At 41.5% G+C, this 22,508-nt stretch overlaps 1 protein-coding gene across 3 annotated transcripts; it reads left to right on the plus strand.

The window, feature by feature from the left end:
• The first annotated feature begins 33 nt into the window (after nucleotides 1-33).
• Nucleotides 34-21,494, plus strand: TBX19 (T-box transcription factor 19). 3 transcript variants are annotated; one of them, XM_071758905.1, is made up of 11 exons: nucleotides 34-243; nucleotides 1,560-1,663; nucleotides 4,640-4,692; nucleotides 5,921-6,150; nucleotides 11,156-11,420; nucleotides 13,285-13,419; nucleotides 14,190-14,251; nucleotides 15,371-15,432; nucleotides 16,141-16,320; nucleotides 17,195-17,327; nucleotides 18,162-21,494. In XM_071758905.1, the coding sequence occupies exons 2-11, from the start codon at nucleotides 1,660-1,662 to the stop codon at nucleotides 18,394-18,396; spliced, it is 1,359 nt and encodes a 452-aa protein (XP_071615006.1). In that variant the 5' UTR covers nucleotides 34-243; nucleotides 1,560-1,659; the 3' UTR covers nucleotides 18,397-21,494. The 3 variants fall into 3 exon arrangements, with proteins under 3 accessions (XP_071615006.1, XP_071615026.1, XP_071615016.1); XM_071758925.1 differs by having other exon boundaries at nucleotides 35-243; nucleotides 17,195-18,282; XM_071758915.1 differs by lacking the exon at nucleotides 34-243 and having other exon boundaries at nucleotides 1,389-1,663.
• Nucleotides 21,495-22,508: the final 1,014 nt, after the last annotated feature.

Here is a 22,508-nt window from a genome sequence, read left to right on the forward strand (position 1 = left end):
TTTTTTTTTTTTGTTGCCTTGGGGATTTTTTGTTGGTTGGTTTTTGTCGTTTCTGTTTTTAGGTTTTCATGGGTTTTTTTAATTTTTTTCTTCCTTACTTTTTGAAAAGAAAAGAGGTCTTAGAAAGCTTCCCATGTTTTCTGGGCTCAGAATTAATCTAAATTATAATCTCAATTATAACACCAGTCAGGGAAGTACTACTTGAACAAACTGCCTGTCTGACTGCTAAAAACATACCTGATGGTAAGTTATTGAAACTGTCCCCTCTCCCCCCACATTAATGAAAAGGCTAATCTTCTTTAAGTCTCTTCTAACCTACCAATCTCTTAAGGGGCTGCATCCATGATTAACAACAGAGGGAAAGCAGCTGTCTTTTTATCCTCTCTTAATTATTCCTTGGTAGCTGATAGGTGTTGATTTCCTGGGGGTGTCATGGTGATGGAGGTTACATTTCCCTGTGCTGTTGGGACTGAATGTTCACAGGGGGGTTACTTGTTTTAATAGTTCAGTGGGAGCTTTGGAGATGGAAAGAGTGAGTCTTGTTCTCTGTGATTTCATCTGATCACGAAGGGCTGCCTTTTATTGGGAAACATGCACCTAAAGGCCAAAAAACAACTATCCAATGTCAAGGCAAGGAAGGCCTCTTTTAATTACTTTTTTTTTTCCTTTTTCTTTTTCCTGCTGTATCTCACCAGCTGGTCACCCACAAGGTTTTTGAAAGAGTTTAATTAGAAAGTCAAAAATAGCACCCTGCTTTTTCTTGATGTAACTTGGTGAATAAACTGCAGTTCAGTGTTGCAGGATTGTTCTTTCTTTCACTGATCTCACCAGTCCTCATTTAATTTAAAAATATGGGTCACTGATTTCGTATCAGTAAATCCTGGACGTGGCTGGAGATTATTACGAGTCTTGTACTTGCATTTTTCACTAGTAGAGGTTATTTCTGACTAGCTGTGAGCCAGGAGGTGTCTGCTCCCTGCTTGGAAGTGCCCAGCTCTCCCAGCTGAATTTCAGGGGAAGTTTAAAACACTGCAAGTTTTGTATGTGTAGTTATTGGTCCCTCTAATTCCCCTATTGTTTTGCTTGTTTAACTAAGCGGGAGGCAAGTACAAGAGGTGTCTTCTGTCCTTCAGCTCTGCTTTGTCCCGCTTGTGGTGGCAATGATTGTTGGTCACCTTGTTACTCTTTCAGTTTAACAGCTACCTTTTCTTAAAATGTTAGCTTCAGGGACATTTAACTTTCAGCCCCAAAATAAAACACCTTACATCTGAGAATGGGTTAATCTCAGTGCCCCAGCAATACCTGAGTCCGGTAATATTAATCTGTTTGTGCCTTGGTTTCAGCATCTCTAAACTTGGAAAAACTAATCTTGCAAGAAAGTGAATATTGGCAAATATTCAGAGTCACTATTTAGGTGAACAGAGAGATACAAGACTAGAGAATACCTCTTGTGTCCCCTAAACTAGACTAAACATTAAAAGTAAAGATTTCCACCATTGGTATTTTTTTTAAGTAAAAGTCAGGAACAAGCATACAACTTGCCCTATGAATCTGTCAAGTTTCTCTTCTGCAGCCCTCTCCTGTGGCAGCTGTGTGAAGCAGACACACTGTATGACATGAGGAAGCCTGATGTGTGTGGAGGGTTTCACATGGGTCTGAATGGGTATGTTAAAGTAAAACCTTGGGCACATTCAGCTGACCATTTGCTTGCATGCATGCAAACTTGTTAGTTCTTTAACTAATTCTTCTAGGCTGGAAAGATAAGTCAGTGGTGAACTCTGCCTTCTGGATACCACAGATTGCTCTTAATCTCAACTCCTACAGCTGGAACACCCTTCCCCATGCTGAAAATATCAATTAGGCTTTTCATACTAGCCCAAGTAACTATTCATAAGTAGCTATTCTTATTTTGGAAAATGCTGTGGTTGCAGGCATCCTGAACATAGTTATAAAATTAAAATTTAAACTGCATGAGAGGTATTTAAAAAAATAAAAATTCGATTTATGGGTTGTTTTTTTCTTCTGGGGCCCAAGACTTTCAAATATCATGTATCTTGTGTAAGTGATAATGGTGAGCACTGAAGTTTAACTTACTGTTACTATCTGAAAATACATTTTATTATTGTGCAGAATACAAATTTTGGTGTGATAGCCCAAAGCAAATACCTTTGTGCTTCCCCCTGGGGGATATTAGCTGTGAAAAATCTAGTCTAATTGATGAAGAACTTGCTTCCCTGCCCAGCACTGGAATAGTTCCATTATCCGTTCCTTCAATACCTCCTTCTTCTTCTACAACTCTGTCCCAGGAGTGCTTTGGGCAAGCAGTATACTCAGGGCAGGACCTCCTTTTCTTTTGCTTTGTGGCTGGTTCCATTTCCAACCCACCTATGCTGAGCACATCCTCTACTTCCAGCAGTTCACCAGTGTCGCGTGGTGACAGTGTTTCACTTCCTCATCTTAAAACCCTTCCACCAACATGAACTGTTGTCTCTTTTGTGTGTGGTTTTTATTTCCTTTAATCTTCAAGCATCTTGAGGAAGGCAGATGGAATCTGATTTTTTGGAGGCTCTAATCTGGTGTCTGAAGCCCTGTGGGAGAGATGGGCAGTCAGTATTTCTGGAAACCAAGCTACTTCCCTTTGTACTTGTCAAGAAAAAGAACTATGTGTAACTACCATCCAGTGGTGTCCCCCAAGGATCAGTGTTGGGCCCAGTTCTTTTTAATATCTTTATCGATGACTTGGACGAAGGGATTGAGTCCATCATCAGCAAGTTCGCAGATGACACCAAGCTGGGGGGAAGTGTAGACCAACTCGAAGGCAGGAGGGCTCTGCAGAGGGACCTGGACAGACTGGAGAGCTGGGCCGATTCCAACGGGATGAGGTTCAACAAGGCCAAGTGCCGGGTCCTGCACTTTGGCCACAACAACCCCATGCAGCGCTACAGGCTGGGGACAGAGTGGCTGGAGAGCAGCCAGGCAGAAAGGGACCTGGGAGTCTGCATTAACAAGAAACTGAACATGAGCCAGCAGTGTGCCCAGGTGGCCAAGAAGGCCAATGGCATCCTGGCCTGTATCAGAAACAGCGTCACCAGCAGGTCCAGGGAGGTGATTCTTCCCCTGTACTCAGCGCTGGTGAGGCCACACCTCGAGTACTGTGTCCAGTTCTGGGCCCCTCAGTTTAAGAAGGATGTAGAGGCCCTGGAACAAGTCCAAAGGAGGGCAACCAGGCTGGTGAAGGGACTCGAGCACAGGCCCTATGGGGAGAGGCTGAGAGAGCTGGGGCTGTTCAGCCTGAAGAAGAGGAGGCTCAGGGGAGACCTCATTGCTGTCTACAACTACCTGAAAGGAGGATGTAGCGAGGTGGGAGCTGGACTCTTTTCACAGATGACCTCCAACAAGACAAGAGGACACAATCTTAAGTTGCGCCAGGGGAGGTTTAGATTAGATATTAGAAAGAATTTCTTCACGGAGAGGGTGATTAGGCTATGGAATGGACTGCCCGGTGAGGTGGTAGATTCTCCGTCCCTGGAGACATTTAAAAAAAGACTGGATGTGGCACTCAGTGCCATGGTCTAGCAACTGCTCCAGTGGGTCAAGGGTTGGACTAGATGATCTCTGAGGTCCCTTCCAACCCGGCTAATTCTATGATTCTATGATTCTATGATACTGAAATATTACTACTTTTATGGGCTATTGTCTCTTTGCTTGCCTCAACTTTGAGTATTCTGATTTCTGAGCAATTAATTCTAAAAAAAAAAAAAGCTGTGGGGAAATAGGGCTTCAACTAACTAACTAACCAACTAACTAAATACCAAAATAACAGATGCATTTGTTTTAGAGCTGTCTGAAAAACTGAAGTTGTTGAACTGAAATACACAGTACTTCAACCACTTTTGATTCCTGTATTTATTTACATTTTAATATAATGAAACTGAAACCTGTCTCACATATGCATTTACTACACCATTTGATCGCATGCAGGGAAAAATCACAGTAGTAGCTTCTCTCTCCTCTTTAACCATTTGGAAAAGAGAACCCAAACATAAACATCTTCCATGTTACACAAACATACTACCTAAGGTGCAAATATTTTTCCAGATAATTTCAAGTACCTAAATATCCTATAGATTTTTAAATACATTCCTCAGTGTTTGAACAGTGAAAGTGAGATGGATATTAACAAGAAGTTGGTATCTGACACCTCCCAGTATAACTCATAATGTGAGTTGACTGATATGGTAGTCTAGGTGATTTTTTTAAGAGCTGAAAATTAAAAATAGGTACATAGAGGGTGAAGAGCAGGGAGATGAGTTAGGGTGTGAAGTTTGAAAGTACCATTTAGTTAGTTAGTTAGTCGAAGACCTATTTCCACACATCATTTTTTTAGATTTAGTTGCTCAATGTAGGGCTTGAGGGATTAGTAGGACAAGTTCCCAAACAAGAGGCCATAGAATGGAAATAAGATCAAGTCTCTCCTTTACAGATTAGGTAGATAGTATCTCTAATTTTTTTTTAACTGCAAAATCTGTTGAGCTTTGTCAAGTGATGGATTTAACTTAAATCCTGTTTTACAAAGTTTTCCAGACTTTTGCTTTTGACAAATCGCATCAGTGATTCACCAAGTCATTTCATCTTTTAGAAAGAACTGGAATTCAGTGGGGCCTATTGAATGAAATGAATGCAAAGTTCTTGGTGAGTAGCTAGAAAATATATTTCTCTAAAAATGACTTTCATCAGTATGCTTTTGTAATCAAGTTCCTGACTCTGTGATGTCCAACAGACCAGCAGTTTCAGAGATGCTCTCAGACCTAGGTGCATCAGGATAAACCAGGCACTCACATGCCTTGCTATGTGCCAGGGTCTGGTGTTTATGGGTCACCAGTATTCACATGGCCCCCACCTAACCCTTTAGGCATGGAACTGAAGCCATACCCTTGACTAAGTGCTGAAATTCTTGGACTTCTTAATAAAATGGTGGCTTCTTTGTGGAGAGTTCTATGCAGCTGTATTAGTCTTGTTGGAGAAGGCCTCAGCTTGATGCGAGGGGGAATGCCTGTCTGAGGGATGCTGAGGGAGTTTTTGTGTGAGATGAACCTTGAGCAGGTCAGCAATGCCAGGCCTCAGGCAGCCGGGCTCACACCCAGCCCCAGGAGCATGGGGTCTGTCCCTGGAAATGCAGCTAGAGGGGAGCTCAGTGGCTTGTAAGGTGCATCAGGGGGTTTTGTGAATGACATTGGGAGCAAGGGATGTACACAGTAGGCATCAACAGTGGGATGTCGGGTTGGTACTTTCTCCTTGTGCACTGAAACCTCAGTGCAGAAGGGTCTCTTAGTGTTACATTTTTATTTAGGAACATAGAGGAGCGAGATTAATGCATTTATTCCACATGCCTGGTGAAAATACTTTAAGTGTACCTGCTCTGTGTAACTATCTTCACTGTTACCAGCTCCTCCAGTTAGGGTCCACATCAGCATGAACGCAATTTCCATGCATTGTTTCAGTCTGGAAATGAAACAATTTTCATTAATGGAAATCTGGTTCTCAAGCAGAACAATTAGACCCACTTCAGGTTGAAAAAAGATAAAAGCATGCTAATTTGGATGGAGGACTCTTCTTTCAAGGCAGCCAATTGAGTCATCAGCCTGCCACCCACCTGACCGTCTGACAGGTAATTAGGAGATAGTCCTCTTTTCGTGTGGAGCCTCTGCGTAAACCTCCACACACTGGTGTCACTGCCCATTGGGACTTCCTGAGGGCAGAGCTGGTCGGTGGCAAAAGAGTGAGGAGAGCACCTTTGTTAGACAGTGCCCAATGAACTGACTTGTTCTTGGGTTTGCTTTTTCTTTTTTCTTTCTTTCTTTTTTTTTTTTTTTTTTTTTTTTTTTTTTGGATGTAGCTCATTGTTTTTGTCTTTTAACAGCTACCTGAAGTTTCTGGCAGCAAAGTCATCATCATGGAAGATCTGGGCTGCAAAAAACCCAGTGACTGCACTGTCTCCAGGCTACTCAGCGTGGTGGAGAGTGAACTTCGGGCTGGGAGAGACAAAGGTGACCCCACTGAGAAACAGCTCCAGGTTGTTCTGGAGGATGCGATGCTCTGGCAGAGATTCAGGGAAGTCACTAATGAGATGATCGTGACCAAGAATGGCAGGTGAGTGATCTGCTCAGCACTGGGGACTAAGTGTAGGTGATAGTCAGGGGGGTTAAGTGGTATAACAATAAACTGTGTGTGCAGACTTGAATAAGGAGTTTTATCCTTGCAGCCTTGCAGTCCCCTAAAATCAGCATGTGAAGAGACTGAGGTGTCCCTGCTCCTTTTTGATCACTGCTAAACCGTTCCTGCCACCCATTATTCCTGCTTGTGAAATGTTCTGGAGAAATGTAGTGGCTGACTTAAGGCTACACATAAAGGGAACTTTTGCAAGGGAATACACGGTACCTCTCAAAACAATTTGAATGACTTCTTGTACTGATAAATCATCTGCTTTTCTGAGCAAGTCTTTACCAGCAGACTGCAAATTACTGCACAGTACAGATTGGTGTTGTTATCCCAGCTGCAATTCCTGTCTCTCTCTGGCCCCAGATATTAACAGTTTGTACAAGCAGTCTGTACTAAAATGGGGTACCATCAACCATGCCCTGTATGGTGTGTATCTGCAGTCCAGATTGCACGGTCCCATAATTGTATTGCTTTGTAGTTGCTGCTGGTGCTCATAGAAACAAGTGCAGAATATTGTTTAACACACAAAGTTTTAGCAAGAAGAAATATTATGGTGTGAATGGAACATATCTGACTATTTGCAAAACACATAGGAAAGGAGTAGGAAACCCGCTGAGAAGGATCCTAATGCTGAATCAGACTCTGGCCTGAGGGAAGCTCTCTATAGTGGTCCTGCTCTGGCTGACAGCAGAGTCCAATCCATAAAAGGCAAGCAGCTATTAGAATAAGGTTTTACAGTGCAGTCATGCTAAGGTTTTTATTTAATGTACCCTCACTACCCCTCTGCTTTTCTCCCCCATCCTCACCGTGCAGATGTTTCTTTCGTGAGACCTCTCGGGAGATTTGCGTAGGAGAGAAGGATTAAGAGATGGAGATGGAAATTTACTTTCGTGGTTTGACTTTTATTAATTTTGCAGACTTTGATTTAGCAGAAATTGTGGATGATATTACTGTTGGCTGCAGGTTGGCAAGAGACATAGGGGAAAGCAGTTAAAAGGAAAAATAGTCTGTTGTCTCAGCAAGGTTATTCTGTTAAGAGAACAGCTGCCTTCCCAAATGCAAGCTCTTGGTGTAACACTGCTTATTGCCATTCTGATTCTGCCTTATAACATACAGGGATAGAAACCTTCTGCTGAGATTCTCTTTTTTACACTGAGAAGCTGCTTTTTCTTGATTTAAATTCCCTTTAAATTCCCTTTAAAACTGCAGCTACAGTACCCTTCTGAGTGGAACTTTGGCTTACTGTATGGTAGCTTAAACTGACTCCTTAGTGTGTGACCAAAATTGAGATAAGACATTTTTGCCTCAAATTAAGACAAAGAATCTCACCTACCAATAGGATTTTTTCAGTTTCTTTCCTCTCAGCTAATATGAATCACAATTTCATGGTGATACTAGTTCTCTCTAAAATGTCTAGGTGAGTGCATAACTAAAATCTTTTTCTGATGATGACACGGGAATCCTTATTTGAATATGCCTTGTTACGTTTAATTTCATTGTGCCAGCTTTATCCTATTTTTCCTAAAGCCAGTGACAGCTCTAGTAATGTCAGTGGGGCAGGAGTAAATTCTTTATGATCAAACTACAGCAATCTCTAAACAAGTAGTTCTAAAAGTGTCTCACACTATCATCTCCATAAAACCTTTTAACAAAGTTACTGTAGCATCAGGGACTATGAAGAAGGGTTTCTTGAATTTCTGAAAGTGTGTGCCATAACAAATACATCAGCGAACCAAATAAAGGAACTACAGACAGTGGCCTGCAGCAAAGCTCTCAGAACAACTCTTTGCTATTCAAAAGGAGACAAACTTGAGACAGTTTCCTGCGAGTGCTCAGTTTTTTTCATGTTCAAGATTCTGCAGTCATTGTCTCCAGAGGGATTCTCAATAGAAAAAATATTGATTTAATTCTACTGCTGCTTAAATCAGTAGAACTAACTCAATCATTCTTGCTGATGGGTATATGAAATGCTTTTGAAAACTGTTTTTTACAGTTAATGAGAAGAGCCAGTCTGAATTTCTGTGTGTGAAAACTAAGATAGTTTGTGCAGACACTTTGTTAGCAAAATTAGGAAGTTAAACTGAAACCTGATAAAGGATCATCCTAGATGATGAAAGGCTGATTGATTAGTGATCCTCAAGTGTCAAATTTTAGCCTGTACAATTAGATCTGTTGTGACTGAGTAATCTCTAATTGGTACCAAGTGTCCCAAAATGTCATAATTAGATGATCCAACTTCAGTGTTAGTAATATAAAGTTATCTCTCTGTGCTGTATTGTACTTCATTATAATAACCACCTGCCACGGCAGTATCCCTAGGTACACAGGAAAGCCAGATATATTCTGAACAGGATAGGTATCAGTAAAATTAAACTGCATGCTGTATCACAAAATACATCCCAATGGGAGCAGCTGATAGGGTGGAAATCACTCTCCTATTTTTTTTTTTTTTTTAGATTTACTGTATTTAATTGGAATTTAAAATATCAAACTCTCTCTTTTCTGATTGAGCAGGTCTTCTTTCTCAGTGTTTATACCATATTAGCTATGCAGTGTCCTGAGTCTTTGCAGTCCACATTACTGCCTGGAGGCAGGAAGGCGCCAGTACTCCCCTCTGCACATGGGGAGAATCCACAGTGGATCAATTCAGGTGAATTTGAGCTGGGAGGAGGGGAAGAAGCCCTTTCCAGGCTTAAATGGTAAAGTGATTTTACTGGTTATTACACATTCGAGTCTGATATCCAACATCTTTCCACTCAAGTTCTGTACTGTGGAGTAATTGTAGCAGACCTTCTCTAAATAAATTGAAGAGGCTGAAGTGCTCAGCTATTGCAATAATGGAGATGTACCTGCCATGTGTACCTACCTGATCACTGAAACAAACATTTTGACCGAAACAAATTTGGAGAAATCATTTGCCATGCTAAAAGACAGACAAATGCAATTTTAACATTAAAGCTACTTAATCAGAAGAACAAGTGAGGGCGTAAGTTTTCTATTGCTAGATTCTGTACAGTCAAGACATGCTGGTTCATGTGAGGCAGGGATCTACTGTGTGTGAAGCAGGTTAATGCAGGGAAAACACAGGGAAGTGCTATAGTCTCTGTGATACAGGAGGTTAGAGTTGATGATGACTGTATTATCTTCTGGCCTAGGCTATAGGTCTTTTGGGGATAAACTCAAGCCTCTCAAGCAGAAAGGCAGAGAGAGAAGTCTGCATTATGGGCAAAGGAATTAACAATCTGTATGTAATACAAATAGTTCTAAAGAATCTAGTGAAATTAAATTTTCATGTGGTTGCATTTTCCCCTCCAATTCCAACTAAATATCTAAGTGTGTTTCTCTGAAGACTTGACTGCAGGGGGCCTAGGGGGGTGGGGAGTAATGCATCCATAAAAGTATCACATTCCAATTTGATAGCTGGTGCATTCTGGTCAGGACACATAAAATATAGCATATAAATCCTTGGCTAAGCTTCTATTCAGTTAGAAAGATCACAGTTCAATATCTCTTTCACAATGCTGCATTAGCCCGACATCACCAAGAATTTCTATTAGATTAAAAATCCCAAGTTTCTGTAATCTTGTCTTTTCCTGTTAGCATAAGGTTGATGAGCATATGCAGCAAACAGTATATAAAGGTGTACAGAAAGGTAGGTGGTGAGTGTGATGTCGTGGGGGACAGTTAATCATCTGCAGCTGAGTGTCACTGGAGACTATAGCTGCAGGGGCAAAGACTTTTGGTGTCCCTTGAGAGAGCCTGGAGTTTTAGTTCCCTTCTTGTGTATTTTGGATGTCTTGCACTTAGCCCCATGGCAATGGACCTCAAGCAATTGCTGTAATTGTTTGGGGTAACCAGTCTCTCTCTACCTGTAGAGAAAAGGGGCTTGATGGTTGATTGGCATGTGCAGAAAAACGTGGCACAGCAAAATGGCATTTGCCAGGAGAGGTCAGTGTGGATGTGTCTTGGGCAGGGAGGTCTCTTACTCATATAAGAAGAATGTAGGAGATGATACGTAAGATTTATAATAATAATTCACAGTAATGACATGTAATCCTTGACAAGAAAAGGAACTTAATGAATAGGATACCTTGGTGGGGAGACTCCTCTGTTCTGCTGACCTGTTCCTGTTTTTCCCTGTTCCTGGAATTATTTGAGCCCAGTAACTCCATTGCTGCAGACTTTCAAGCCAGAGATGCCCATTCAAAACCTTTTGGTATGGATCACAAGTATTGGGACAGACAGAAAATTGCTGGAAGTCTAGCTGTAAGCTGCTGCAAATCTCCATTGCAAAAGAAAAAATAATACTTAGAAAGGGATTGAGAATAGGTACTATTAGACCTTTAAGTACAAAAGGAGCATTTTCCTCAAACTGAACAAAGGCAGGATTTCAGTGTTAAATGCACAGGATGGCATGAAGGATGGATGATAAATGTTTAGAGCTCAGTAAGGGACAACATTGCATCTAAGGTGGAACTTAAAGCAGAAGGTGAGGGAATATGGAAGAGTGGGATTAAATTACTAGAAGAAATGCCAAATGTGAGGTCTAAAGTCAAGGATTTTAACCAGAGTTCTCGAACTGGAGATTAGTTTGATAGAAATGGGACAGCATGTGAATACTTGCACTTCAGAAAGGGAGAGAACCCATTTCAGCTAAGTACAGACTTTAAAATATATCCCTGTAATAATAATTCAGGATGTATTCATAACTCTTGGCATGAGCAAGACCTCAATTCCCCACTTCAGAAATAACGTTGGGGTTTTTTTTCCGAATGCTTGAAATAAAATAAAAATAAAATGAAGAATTAACCTTTTAGAGACATCTCAGCTAGACGGAGGGACGGTATTTTTTTCCTTAACCTAATCTGTAAGCATCTGGTCAAAAAAGAGTGGGGAGAGTCTTTCAAAACCTAGTTTCCCTTTGTTTCTTGGCCAGGCGGATGTTCCCTGTTCTGAAGATCAGCGTGTCGGGCTTGGATCCAAATGCTATGTATTCCTTCCTCTTGGACTTTGCCCCAACTGATGGCCACCGCTGGAAGTATGTCAATGGAGAATGGGTGCCAGCTGGGAAACCAGAGCCACCAAGTCACAGCTGTGTCTACATCCACCCAGACTCTCCCAACTTTGGGGCCCATTGGATGAAAGCTGCCGTTTCCTTCAGCAAAGTCAAACTTACCAACAAGCTCAATGGGAGTGGGCAGGTAGGGCTTGATGTTTCCCCCTACACCTCTTGGCTTCAATTGCAAGCACCTACCAATCAAGAAATATCAAGGGTGCATTTATATAATTATAGAGGCCCTTACAGGGCCTCTTCACCCACAGATGCCAATTATTTTCTGGAGGCCAAATGTAAACAGGAATAAACAGGCCTTAATTGGAGCTTTCAGATTTTAATGGACTTCTTGATGTTAAGAGAAACAGAGTGCTGTGGTTTACTTAATCATCAGAGGGCTTTTCAGAGTTGGTCTTGTGTGCTGGGGATTTTTACACAGGACTTCAGAGAAGGGGGAAAAAATGGTCATGGGTATTAGGTTTTTGTTGTGTTCCCCCATGTTGTTTGGTGTAAGTGGAATGTTGGCAGGAGTCAGATAGCAGAATAAAAGGCTGCTCCTAAATGAAATAATTACTATGTCTGCTTCTGCATCATGATAATTATCAATATTCTCTTGAATCAGCTTTGGCCTTTGGAAAGAAACCACATGTACCAGAAATAAGTGACTTTCTCTTTGAACCCCTTAAAAATGCAAACAGGAAAATTAGTTTTGTTTTGTATTTTATTTTATTTTTGATGGTGCATCTAAGGTAAAATGTTGCACAAGACCTTTTGTTTGCTTGTTTGTTTTGTACAAAACTCCTACGTTGGGTGATACTTGCCAGCCCAGAATCAATTTCTTTCATATAAATATTATACATCCCCTGTTATTTCCATTAGATTTGCGAGTTACTTCCATAAGTCTGTTGTTAGGTGCTAAATTTATTAGTTTTTACAGACAGGAGAACAGAAAGATGACCTGACTTCCCAACTCACACATGGAATCAACACACAAGATTAATTGTGGAGCATAGAATGGGACCTGAATTTGCAAATTCTTGCCCTGCATCCAGGTCCTCAGAAAAGTTTAAGTCCTCAGAAAAGTATGCACAGGAATAAGAAAAGCTACAGGAAACCAACTTGGAGGGTCAAGGAGCCCCTGGGGAAATAAACAAGGGAACATGCTATTTATATATGGTCAGGCAGAGAGGAAAAAAATTGAAAGCAGGGGATGAAAAGCCATATGAGAAACGGAGCCCAGAGAAAAGTCACCAAATAAAAGTCACTAAATAAGAAATGACTGAAGGTTCCCTTGTTTTCTTTTGAACTCTTGACAACAGTGTTAAGGTAACCATGTCCCCACTCTATGCTTCAGCTTCCCATTCTGTGGTGTAATTAGAAAGTAATAGCTGACTAGCAGTGCATATGCTAATGGCTGTGTTCTTCCACATAGATACATGCATACAGCACTTTTTGAAGAATGTTTTTTTTAAGAAAAATACCTTTTTTTTGCCATAGAGAGAATCAGGAAATAGACTTCCTGAGGAATGTGTATTGTGGAATTAAAGCTATTCACAGCTTTTTTAGTTAGAGACATCTGCCAAGGCTTGTTTAGATACACTTTCTCTTGTCCAGAAACATGACTAGATGACTGCCTCAGCTCCTTCCTGGCTCTGATTTCAGTGATAGTGATTCTGAGTCTTTCAGAAAGTCAAAGTAGGACAGGGATTGCACCTCAGCTGTTTCAAACAGTCTCTGGAAGCCCAACGATTTGAAGGCCATAGCTGGTAACACAGATATTTACTAATATATTTACTATCAAATGTTTTAAATTCACATACAATGAAGTATCATTCTGTTCTTTTCTGTGGCTCATCAAGATGGGAGTAAGGCACCTGCCCTTCTGTTCTCAGTAATCACTGACTGGGAAGGTTTAGCAGTGTGATCTGGCCTGTTGTAGAGCCAGAGTGGAAAAGCAGCTGTGAGATACCAGACTGGCACTGGGGTCTGTCTCTCTGTTTTGTTTTCTGCAGATAATGTTGAACTCCCTGCATAAATACGAGCCACAGGTGCATATAGTTCGTGTAGGAGGCCCCCACAGGATGGTGATGAACTGCTCCTTCCCCGAGACACAGTTCATAGCTGTGACTGCCTATCAAAATGAAGAGGTAGGTGGATGCCACACTGTGCTCTTGGTCACAATGGATGAGATGTATCAAAAGCTTGTTAACTACAAGATCAGCGTGGTCAGGCTGGTTGTTTTCTTGTTTCCCCACCAGTGCCATGCAGTGTAATGCTCCATCCAGTCTAGTACTCTTGTCTTCTCCCTGCAGTAGAACATTGTTTAATCTAGTGTCTGGCTGCAGTACTAAGACAGGTTGCGCTTAATATCCTGCCAGAGCTATTCCAGACTGGCCCATCTGTCCTGGCATCCCAATCCCTTACTGGAAAAAACCCCCTACATTCAAGTCCAGTATCTCTCCAGCAATGACTGATAGTTATAATGATAACCCTACATCTTCCCACTCCTCATAATACATAGAATTGCAGAACAGCACCAATGCCAAAACTGTAATTGACAGATCGTGACAATTGCTTACTCACATGTCACATCCTTTACCTAGTGTTGCTGCAGATTTGGTTCATAATTCTGTGTCTAAAAACCCCTTGAAAGGGTCCACCATTGCATGGAAACTGCCAGACTGAACCACACTGTAGAGCTGCCCCAAGCGGTGTTCTGCATTTGGCACTGATCACTGCACAGCTCTCTGCATTGAGCAAAGCTATCTCTTTATCAGCCCTGGAGAACATTATGTGTGGGGATATATTTTGTCAGGCTAACCAAGGCAGTTCCATATACATTACTCTGGAAGATGTTTTGTCAAGTTGCTACTCCAAAGTGCCTTCACTAACATGCCTTGTTTTCTGTAAACTCAAGATAACAGCTCTCAAAATCAAGTATAATCCCTTTGCCAAAGCCTTCCTGGATGCAAAAGAAAGGTGAGTTTTTTGTTTTTTATTTTTGCTGCTGCTATGGTTAAAAATGTCAAGTCACTATGTGAAAGATAAATTATATAATTTAGTCCTGTTTCTACTGTCCTAAATCCATAGTCAGTGATCTGATACTAGTGGGGACACTCTCTGTGTAATTATCACAATATAGTCAATTGGTTGAATATCCTCTGTTCTTAGCACTCTGATCTTAGTATCCTCTGATCTTAGCATCCTCTGACTTATCACTGTCTACACAGGAAGCCTGAAATGGCATGGTGTAAACTTCCCCAGGAATGTTATGCACTGTGTAGGATCACTGTGTTGTACTTACACCCCGATGAATCCCATATTTGATAGCTCAAGGAGAATAAAAGTTATTTGCAGGTGTCAAAAATCATAACTAAAGTGAAATTGCCCTGTAACTGTAAGTTAACTACACTGCTGTCATTAAATCTGTGTGATACTGTATGATGTGTTTATTAAAAGTAACTTGTATGTACTAACTATAGAAGATGTTAGAGAAGCTCCCATCAGAAAAGAATTGTGGTTTATCTTTCAAGGTTTTACTTACATCATCCATGCTAACGTAGTGGGACATCCAAATGGTGTATTCCAGTCCATAGGTGCTAATAAATTTTGTTTGGGCCTGATACGTCTTCACATGTGTGAATTGTCCCATGTACCTGAGGATCTGAATTGCTTTCCATTCCTCTGACCACTTAAGAAGCTGCTGTGTCTCAGTGTCAAGGTTTCCTGACATTTCTGAAGGGAATGCTGCCTTCAGCTTGTGTGACTGAGCAGGAGGCAGAGTCCTCCCTTGGTATAGGCAGGCAGCCAGGCTGGGGCTGTTGATGCAAGTAGGAATAGTGCCCACCATTAGATTTATTAAATTTAGAATTCCAGGTTCCAGCCCCCAGATCTGGCACAGTCTTAGGAATTTTTTCATGTATACCATGAAACAAGTTCCTGTTTCCTTTGTGGCAGAGGCTACTGCTGTTTTGTAAATTATTAAAGAAGATGGATTTCCTTCCATTTCAACTTTTTCATTTTTTTAGTGAATAGTTTTTAACTTTCTTTTTCAATTTCTCAATCAGATGTTTTACCACTAAGCATTCTGCTTTTCAGAAACCATTCCAAGGATGCTCCAGAAGCAGTCTCTGACGGTCAACATATGACATATTCTCACTGTAAGGTTTTTATTCACATCAGCTGGAACTTTTGTTGTGTGATATGATACATTCTGGGAACTTTGGACTTGCTTAAAGGGATCATATCAGCAATTCACTGGGTCCTGAATTGTGTTCATAGAAACGGACCCCTTAAAAAAATAAAAGAAGATTAGAGAGATGGCCCATAGGAAATAATGTGACAGTTTTTATAGAAGGATAACTTTCCTTATGATTCAGTTCTTCAGTATTAAAAGGAATCTAGGATCAGGATGTTGTATGAAATTTTTTGGGTTTCCTCCCCTCTTTTTTTTTTTTTTTTTTTTTTTTTTTAATCTGAATATTTTTGTCACCTACAAATCTACCTTTCATTGGCAAGGTAAAAAAAATATGGGGAGTAGCGGTTGTGGTTTTTTTTAATGATAGTTTTTCTTTCATTTGTTTTTTGTGTGTGAAACCATGATAGTTTGTCTCCTTTCCTGTTAGTGGTTTTCAGGTCTTCTTTTTATGGTTGGGTTGTGGGATTTTGGGAAGCGGCTTTTTTTTGGTGTTGTTTCGTTTTGGGTTGGGGTTTTTTTGTCTTTTTTGTTTGTTTCCATAACGTAGTATCTTGGAATCTGCTTGGTATTTCTGAGGCAGAGTTGATTCTGCAAGGAGGTTGGCTGCTTTCTTTATTGTATTGCAGTGTCCCAGCACAGTAATAGTTTTCTTCTCTCTTTCCCCTCCAAGTGGGTGGCTGGTTGATTTCCAACCCAGACACAATGTGTGCATCAGGAAGCTCTAATTATCAGTACACTGGACCTTTGCCTCTGCCAGCTCCCCACAGCTGCGAGGGGTATTCAGCTCTGCGGGGGCACCGGGCTGCTCCGTACCCACCTTCCTACATCCAGAGAAATCATTCACCTACAGGTACAACCCTATTGCTGCTTTGCTTCTAGGGAACAGGCACCTTCTGCCTGACTGACCCTTGCTTTGGGTTAGCATTAAAACAAGCGAGAGCTGAGGCTGGGGAAGAGCATGATAAGTCTCTTAACAATCTGCACTGAACCCTGCATGCACTGACTATGTTTAAGGCAGCAAAACAAGAGGTACAAAGCATGGGGTGCACTGCAATTGTTAATTAGAAATGTGACTGAATGATCTTGCTTGAAGTACAGATTGCAGTTACACAAAAAGAGCACTGCAAGCTTGCTGTCAGTGTCATGCCTTGAAGCAGTTTCACTCTCAAGTCAAAGCAGCCTTTAAAGACATCGTAGGAGCTGACTTCAGATGGGGGCATTTTCGTATTGCCTGAATGCCTTTTGAGTCCCTTTCACTCTTTAGATGTGAGTGCAGACTTCCAGAGATTAATTCTGCTTTGATCAGAGGAAACTGGTCAGAAACAAGAGTAAGGATAAAATAACCTGCTCATTAAATATAATTTAACAAGGCATCCAACTTAACAGAAATATTTAAGCTCAAGTTATATGGAAATCTGTATCAAATTGCCTGTCATATGACAGTTATCATCAGTGAAATGTATCTGTCAGACTTGCAGAAATGCATATCCTATGTCCATCGTGCTCTACCTTATTATATATCACACCTGGAATTGCAATGGCACCTTGCTACTCTCTTGATATATACATGAATTTTCCCCTTTTGTCTGTGGTTAGGAACCTGATGATCAGATTGCTTCCTCAAGCCAACCCATGTTCTGATGCCTTAAGACAATGTCTCTGCAATAGTCACTCAGGATTTGTTTGTTGCTTTTTTTTTTTTTTTTTTTTTTATGTCCTCAAAGTTAATTTGTTGGAGAGCTCCAGCAATAATCTTCAGGTATTCTCAGGACACGACAGCTGGACTTTGCCATCCTCTCCACATGGTAATTTGCTCTCAGTGCCACACACGAAGGGAGCTGCCAGCCCTGGACCCAGGTAAAGTTATGGGAAAATGCTGGTATTAGGAGCAGTGAGGCTTGTAGGACTGCCCTGGTGATTCATACTTTGTTCCAAGCTTTAATCGACATCTAGGTTTTGAAACATGTCCTAAATGCCCAGCTCAAGATTCCTGGATGGATCTTTCTGACAAGCTAATTATCTCCTGCTCTGAAATCAATGGGAGCTTTGTTTTTCCCCAGCACTGCTGAAAACCAGGATCTTGGAACAGCCACAAACAACTCTGGTACCTACAATCTGTGAGCATTTTAAAGCCAGGTTATTTTTCTCTATAAATTCCTTACTATTCTCCTGCATGAAATGAGGATCTTATTCCCATCAAGGGATGTAGCAATCTAATTCATGTTCTATTATAAAAATAGAAAATAAATAAATAGAATAGAAAATAGAAAACATAAAAATAAGTAGTAAACAGTTGTAGGACTGGCTGGAAATTAGAACTGAAGAGTCAATTCATTATCATATGTTCCCTCATCTTTTCCCAAAATAAATGCACATATATCTTCTCTAATTTAGGTGCCAGGGAAATCAGCTGCAATTCTTTAAAATTTGTAAGCATTCACAAAAAAGGTCTTTAAATCTTGAAACCTCATATGTATTCATACATTTCACCCCATGCCTCTATCCAGGGTTACTCGGTCTGATGGTGGCTGATGGTTTTTCGCTTAGCACAGCAAGGCCGTTCTAATTTAGTCACTTAATCCAGATAGCTGCCTTTTAGCAGATAACACTTTACTGTGGTAAGTCTTGTGCAGGGGAAACTACTTTAAAATAAGTAATTCCATTTATACTGTATTTTTTTTTTTTCCCTAGCCATTACCCTTGCCTGTGGACAGTGAGCAACAGTGCAGTAAATGTTGCCAACCCAGGAAGCGAGGTAAACAGCAGCACTTCAAGCATGTTTCTAAGGGGTAATGTCCCCTTACCCACTGCATCATCAGTCCAAATCCCTCTGCAGGGAACAGTGCCTGGCAGCATGGAGATGCAAGGGGAAACAGCTCTATCCAGACTGGCCGACTCTGCTTGGACATCCTCACACTCTTTTTAATAGACAGGCAGCTCACTAGGGAAGCTCAGCCAAATAAAACTGACACAAACGGCAAATGATCCCCTAGAAGTGCAGCTCAGAGCAGGGATGTGTATGCAGAAAACTGACATCTTCAAGCATCACTTTCCATAATGTACCTCCTATGTATCAGAGAAGCTAAGATGCATAATGGGAAGACAGGAATTGTTACGGGAACCAGCTTATTACTGTAACCTTTATGCATCATTTAGGAAGATGTCCAGAACAAATCTTCATAGCTAATTTTCCTTCTATATGGCATAAAAAATGCTGAAAGTTGTGGGACTGAGTGAAGCAGATGTTGCAGCTGAGTATTTGCATGTAATTTAAAAAGTACTTTCTGTAACTAACAGCTGAATCCAGAGGAAATGGTGAGGAAGTTTGCGACTGGTAATTTGAGGGTCAGCGCTGCTTTTAAGACTATCTGAACCTGTCACATAAAGGTTTTCACAATACCTGAAACTCAACCTTTCAGGGGATGTAATTAGTCTGATACCCTAATGCAACCTGCATACAGTATTCTCTGTCCCCTCTCCTTCTCCTGTTTGCTCCTTTTTGCTGCTTGTGTGCTATAAAGATAATGGACACACTTAAGATGAGAAAGTGGCTGCAATGTAGCAGCAAGGTGAAGGGTATCTAGCTTAGCATTTATGGTCTGATATGACAGTCTTTCAAATTAAGAGTTCCAATGCTTTCTATATGTGCTATTTTTGAAAGGGTGAAGGGAAAAGAATTATAGAAAAAAATACAGCTTGCATTTCTACTTTACTTCAGATATAGAGTACAAATAAAATATGAGTAAATGGTGTATTACCTCCTCAGTGCCTCTCCACAGTGTAAGAAGACATACAGTCCTTTTCTCCTTGCAGCCTCTGAGTAATTTAAAGCTGCTCTGCTAGAAGCAAATTGATGGGAAAGGAATTTTCTATTGCTTGGACAGTGAGTGACTGGCTGTATGCTCTTGGGCATGGTATTTCATGACTTTGCGCATGTTTTCCCTCTCACCTTTTGTCTGTTTCAGCTTCCTTTCTCAGGCTACAGCTTTTCCTATCCTGTGTGAGTGTACAACACCTAGCATAGTGGAGGCCTGATACCATCTGGGATTTCTAACCACTAGTGTGAGGCAGATAATAATGGTTGCCCCTCTAGTCTTCCTTTTCCTCTCATGTACCCCTCAGGCAATCCCTATCAGCTTCTCAGAGAAAAGTGCTGCTATTTGATCTCTTATAAAGAAAAGATAAAGAAAAGAAAAGGTAAAGAAAAGAAAGGGTAAAGAAAAATTTGCAAGCTAACCCATGTAGATATGTCTCTGTGTAATGTCCTGCAGCAATGCAGTTCTGTTTGCAGCCGTGGACATTCATAGGGTCTGGGCAAATAGCCCTCAAAGAGGAAATTCTCAGCATAGGTGTAGAAGAGGATTCCCCAAAGCTCTTTTGAGCTGGTGTCTTGACAGAAGTGTTTCTGCTCCTGCCAGATACAGCAACATTCCATTTGTGAATGCTCATTTATTGCATTGAGACTCTGGGAGCAGCATTTTATTTTGGATAGGCACTAGGGGCAGCACCAAGGAGAACATTTTCATTCTGGCCATCAAATGCTCATTTGTCTGGTAAACTCAGCAAGCTCCTGTTTTCTGTTCTATTAACTCAGCCCTAAAAAGTCTCCTTAAGGTGCTCTCAATGTTACCCATTTTCATGACTTCCCCATCTGGCTTTTCAGACTCACTGCAGGCAAGACAATGTGCCAAAAACTAACAGTAACACTGTTGCCTCTAAAAGCAACGTAATGAAGTTGCTTTGGATGTGCAGTTTTGTTAATAGAGGCATTGGTCAAACAGAAGCTAAGAGAATGCCAAAAGCTCTGTGTCCTGCTGTCGGTCTAATCCTTGTCAGTTCTGATTGTAAAAATGCCTTTCCACGTTCTGTTAAAAGCCTGGTGATGAGTTTCTCAATGTTATGTTTCTGTGCTTTGCAACCAGAAATGTAAGTAGGTGTTTCTCTCAAAAATCGGTCTGCTTTACAGATGAGGTTTATTAACTAACTTATGCTACCCTCTTCTGGCTGTTCAGCTCCCCACATACACACCACCATCTGAGTCTATAGAAGATGGCCATAAATGCTAGAAATAGGCAAGTGGTGACTTCTCTATGTTACAGGACTTGCTATGCTTACTTCATTTCTAATGAGTTGGATAATTTCTTCATTTTCCAGCATACAGCATTACAATAACAGACTTGTGATTAAAAGATGTTACACAAGCTGCATTTTTATTTCACAACCAGTCTTGGACAAAATCCAGTCAGCTCTGCCGATAGTCTTGTAGGATTGAAAGGATAAAAAGAGGATCAAAATGAACTGGCAGAGTAATTTTTCTTTCTTATCACTGTAAGAGCAGCCATGACTCACGTCACAGGAGGCAAAAAGTTCTTAGGTCTCAGAAGTAAGCTAAGTTTTTGTCATTGCAGACAATCTGATTTAGCCAAAGCCTTAGAAATGTTATGGAGGGATAAAAATACCCCATGCTTGCTCACTACCTTGACATTCTGCTATTTTGCTAATGGCTCTGAGAACTGGAATCTGGCTTGGAAAGATCACTTCTCAGAAGCAGTGGGATCTTTGGAGAAAGCTTTTGCCACTTGTCCACAAGAAAAGTTGCTGTTTAACTTTGCAGATCTTCTCCATCTCCATGGATTTCCCCAGAGTGCAGTAACATGCTGGGATGCTGGCTATACAGTTCTCCAGTGGGAGGCAGATTCCCTTAAACTGTATATAAACTGTTCTCCTCCTGATAAACCATTATTGTGGGTCTGGTTTTGGGCCAATCACACACTTGTTCCCTAGTAGATTTCTGCTTGACATGAAACACTTGATACTAAATAGTAGATTCTGACTGGGTATGTTACTGGTTGCTATAAGTGGTAACTGAAATTGCAGCAAGAAAAGAAAGTAGACACCATCACCACCCCCTCCCCAGTTTTTATATATTTTGACAATGTCACTTCTTGATTTTGTGGAAGAGAAATCCATCAAGAGATTGGAAGAGCTCTTTTGAGGTCTCCAGGGTAAATATACTACCTAGTATTAATGGCTGTTCATATGTTTTAACTTAACTAGACCATAGAGTCTCTTAGACCATGAAACATGATAGGGTTTATCCTGCCTGAGAAGTGATGCTGGGCATAGAGGCTGCAAGGCAGCCATGTCGTACACCTACCTGCCAGGCTTCCATTTGGACAGCAGAAGGGCAAAGACTTGGGGGCACATTTGCATATAAACCTTCATGTTATTAAAGGGAAGAACCATTTGTTTTCCATTTCTGCAGGGCTGTATCCAGCTACCAAATGCAGTGTTGCAAGGTGTGACACCTCATTTAACTGTATCCAAAAAAACAGAAGAGGAGAAGGGGTTAGTAAAAGCAGGAGATCTGAAGCATAAAAAATAAAAGCAAAAATTTGAGACAAGATGTTTTACCTCCAGTGCTACTCTTTCTGCTCCATGGCCTGCAGCTGTAACAGGGCCCACAGGACCATCTTGCCTCCCAGCTCCTCGGAGTGGCACTGGGGCAGCCTCACAGGAGGAGCCAGCTGGGGTGACAGTTGCCCCTTTTTAGTCCCTCATGGTGAGGGATTGAATTAGTAGCCCTTGAATCAGTGTTTCTCCTTAGCTTTCCTGGCCTGGCTCTGGAGTGAGGGTGGCCCCACAGCTGAAATGCCTCTCGCTCAGGGGTGGCGCCATTTTGGGCAAGCAAAGCATAGGGTGGGTGGCAGTGTCCCCCCTTGGCTGGCACTGTCTGTGCTGTCTGGCACTGGGGACAAGGACCAGGGGACAGGTCACCTCTGTGCAGCATGGAGTGGTCAGCAGCCTTTCCATGGGACAGCAGCAGGCTCCCATGGGAACGCCCAAAGACGCAGCCATCTCTGCGAGCCCCAGCCGGCATCTTTTGTCTCAGGCTTTTCCCTAAGGGTTTATTTTCCGGGTAGTAGGGTAGGTGTCCCCACAGAAAGGTGAGGAGTTGCCTCTGGAGAAGCTTTTCCCTCAGAGGGTGGCACGCAGCTTCTCCAGTAGGTCGCGTTTGGAGCTTGTAAGGAGGGCTGA

The sequence above is a fragment of the Heliangelus exortis genome, chromosome 1 (assembly GCF_036169615.1).
Source record: "Heliangelus exortis chromosome 1, bHelExo1.hap1, whole genome shotgun sequence".
NCBI lineage: Eukaryota > Metazoa > Chordata > Aves > Apodiformes > Trochilidae > Heliangelus > Heliangelus exortis.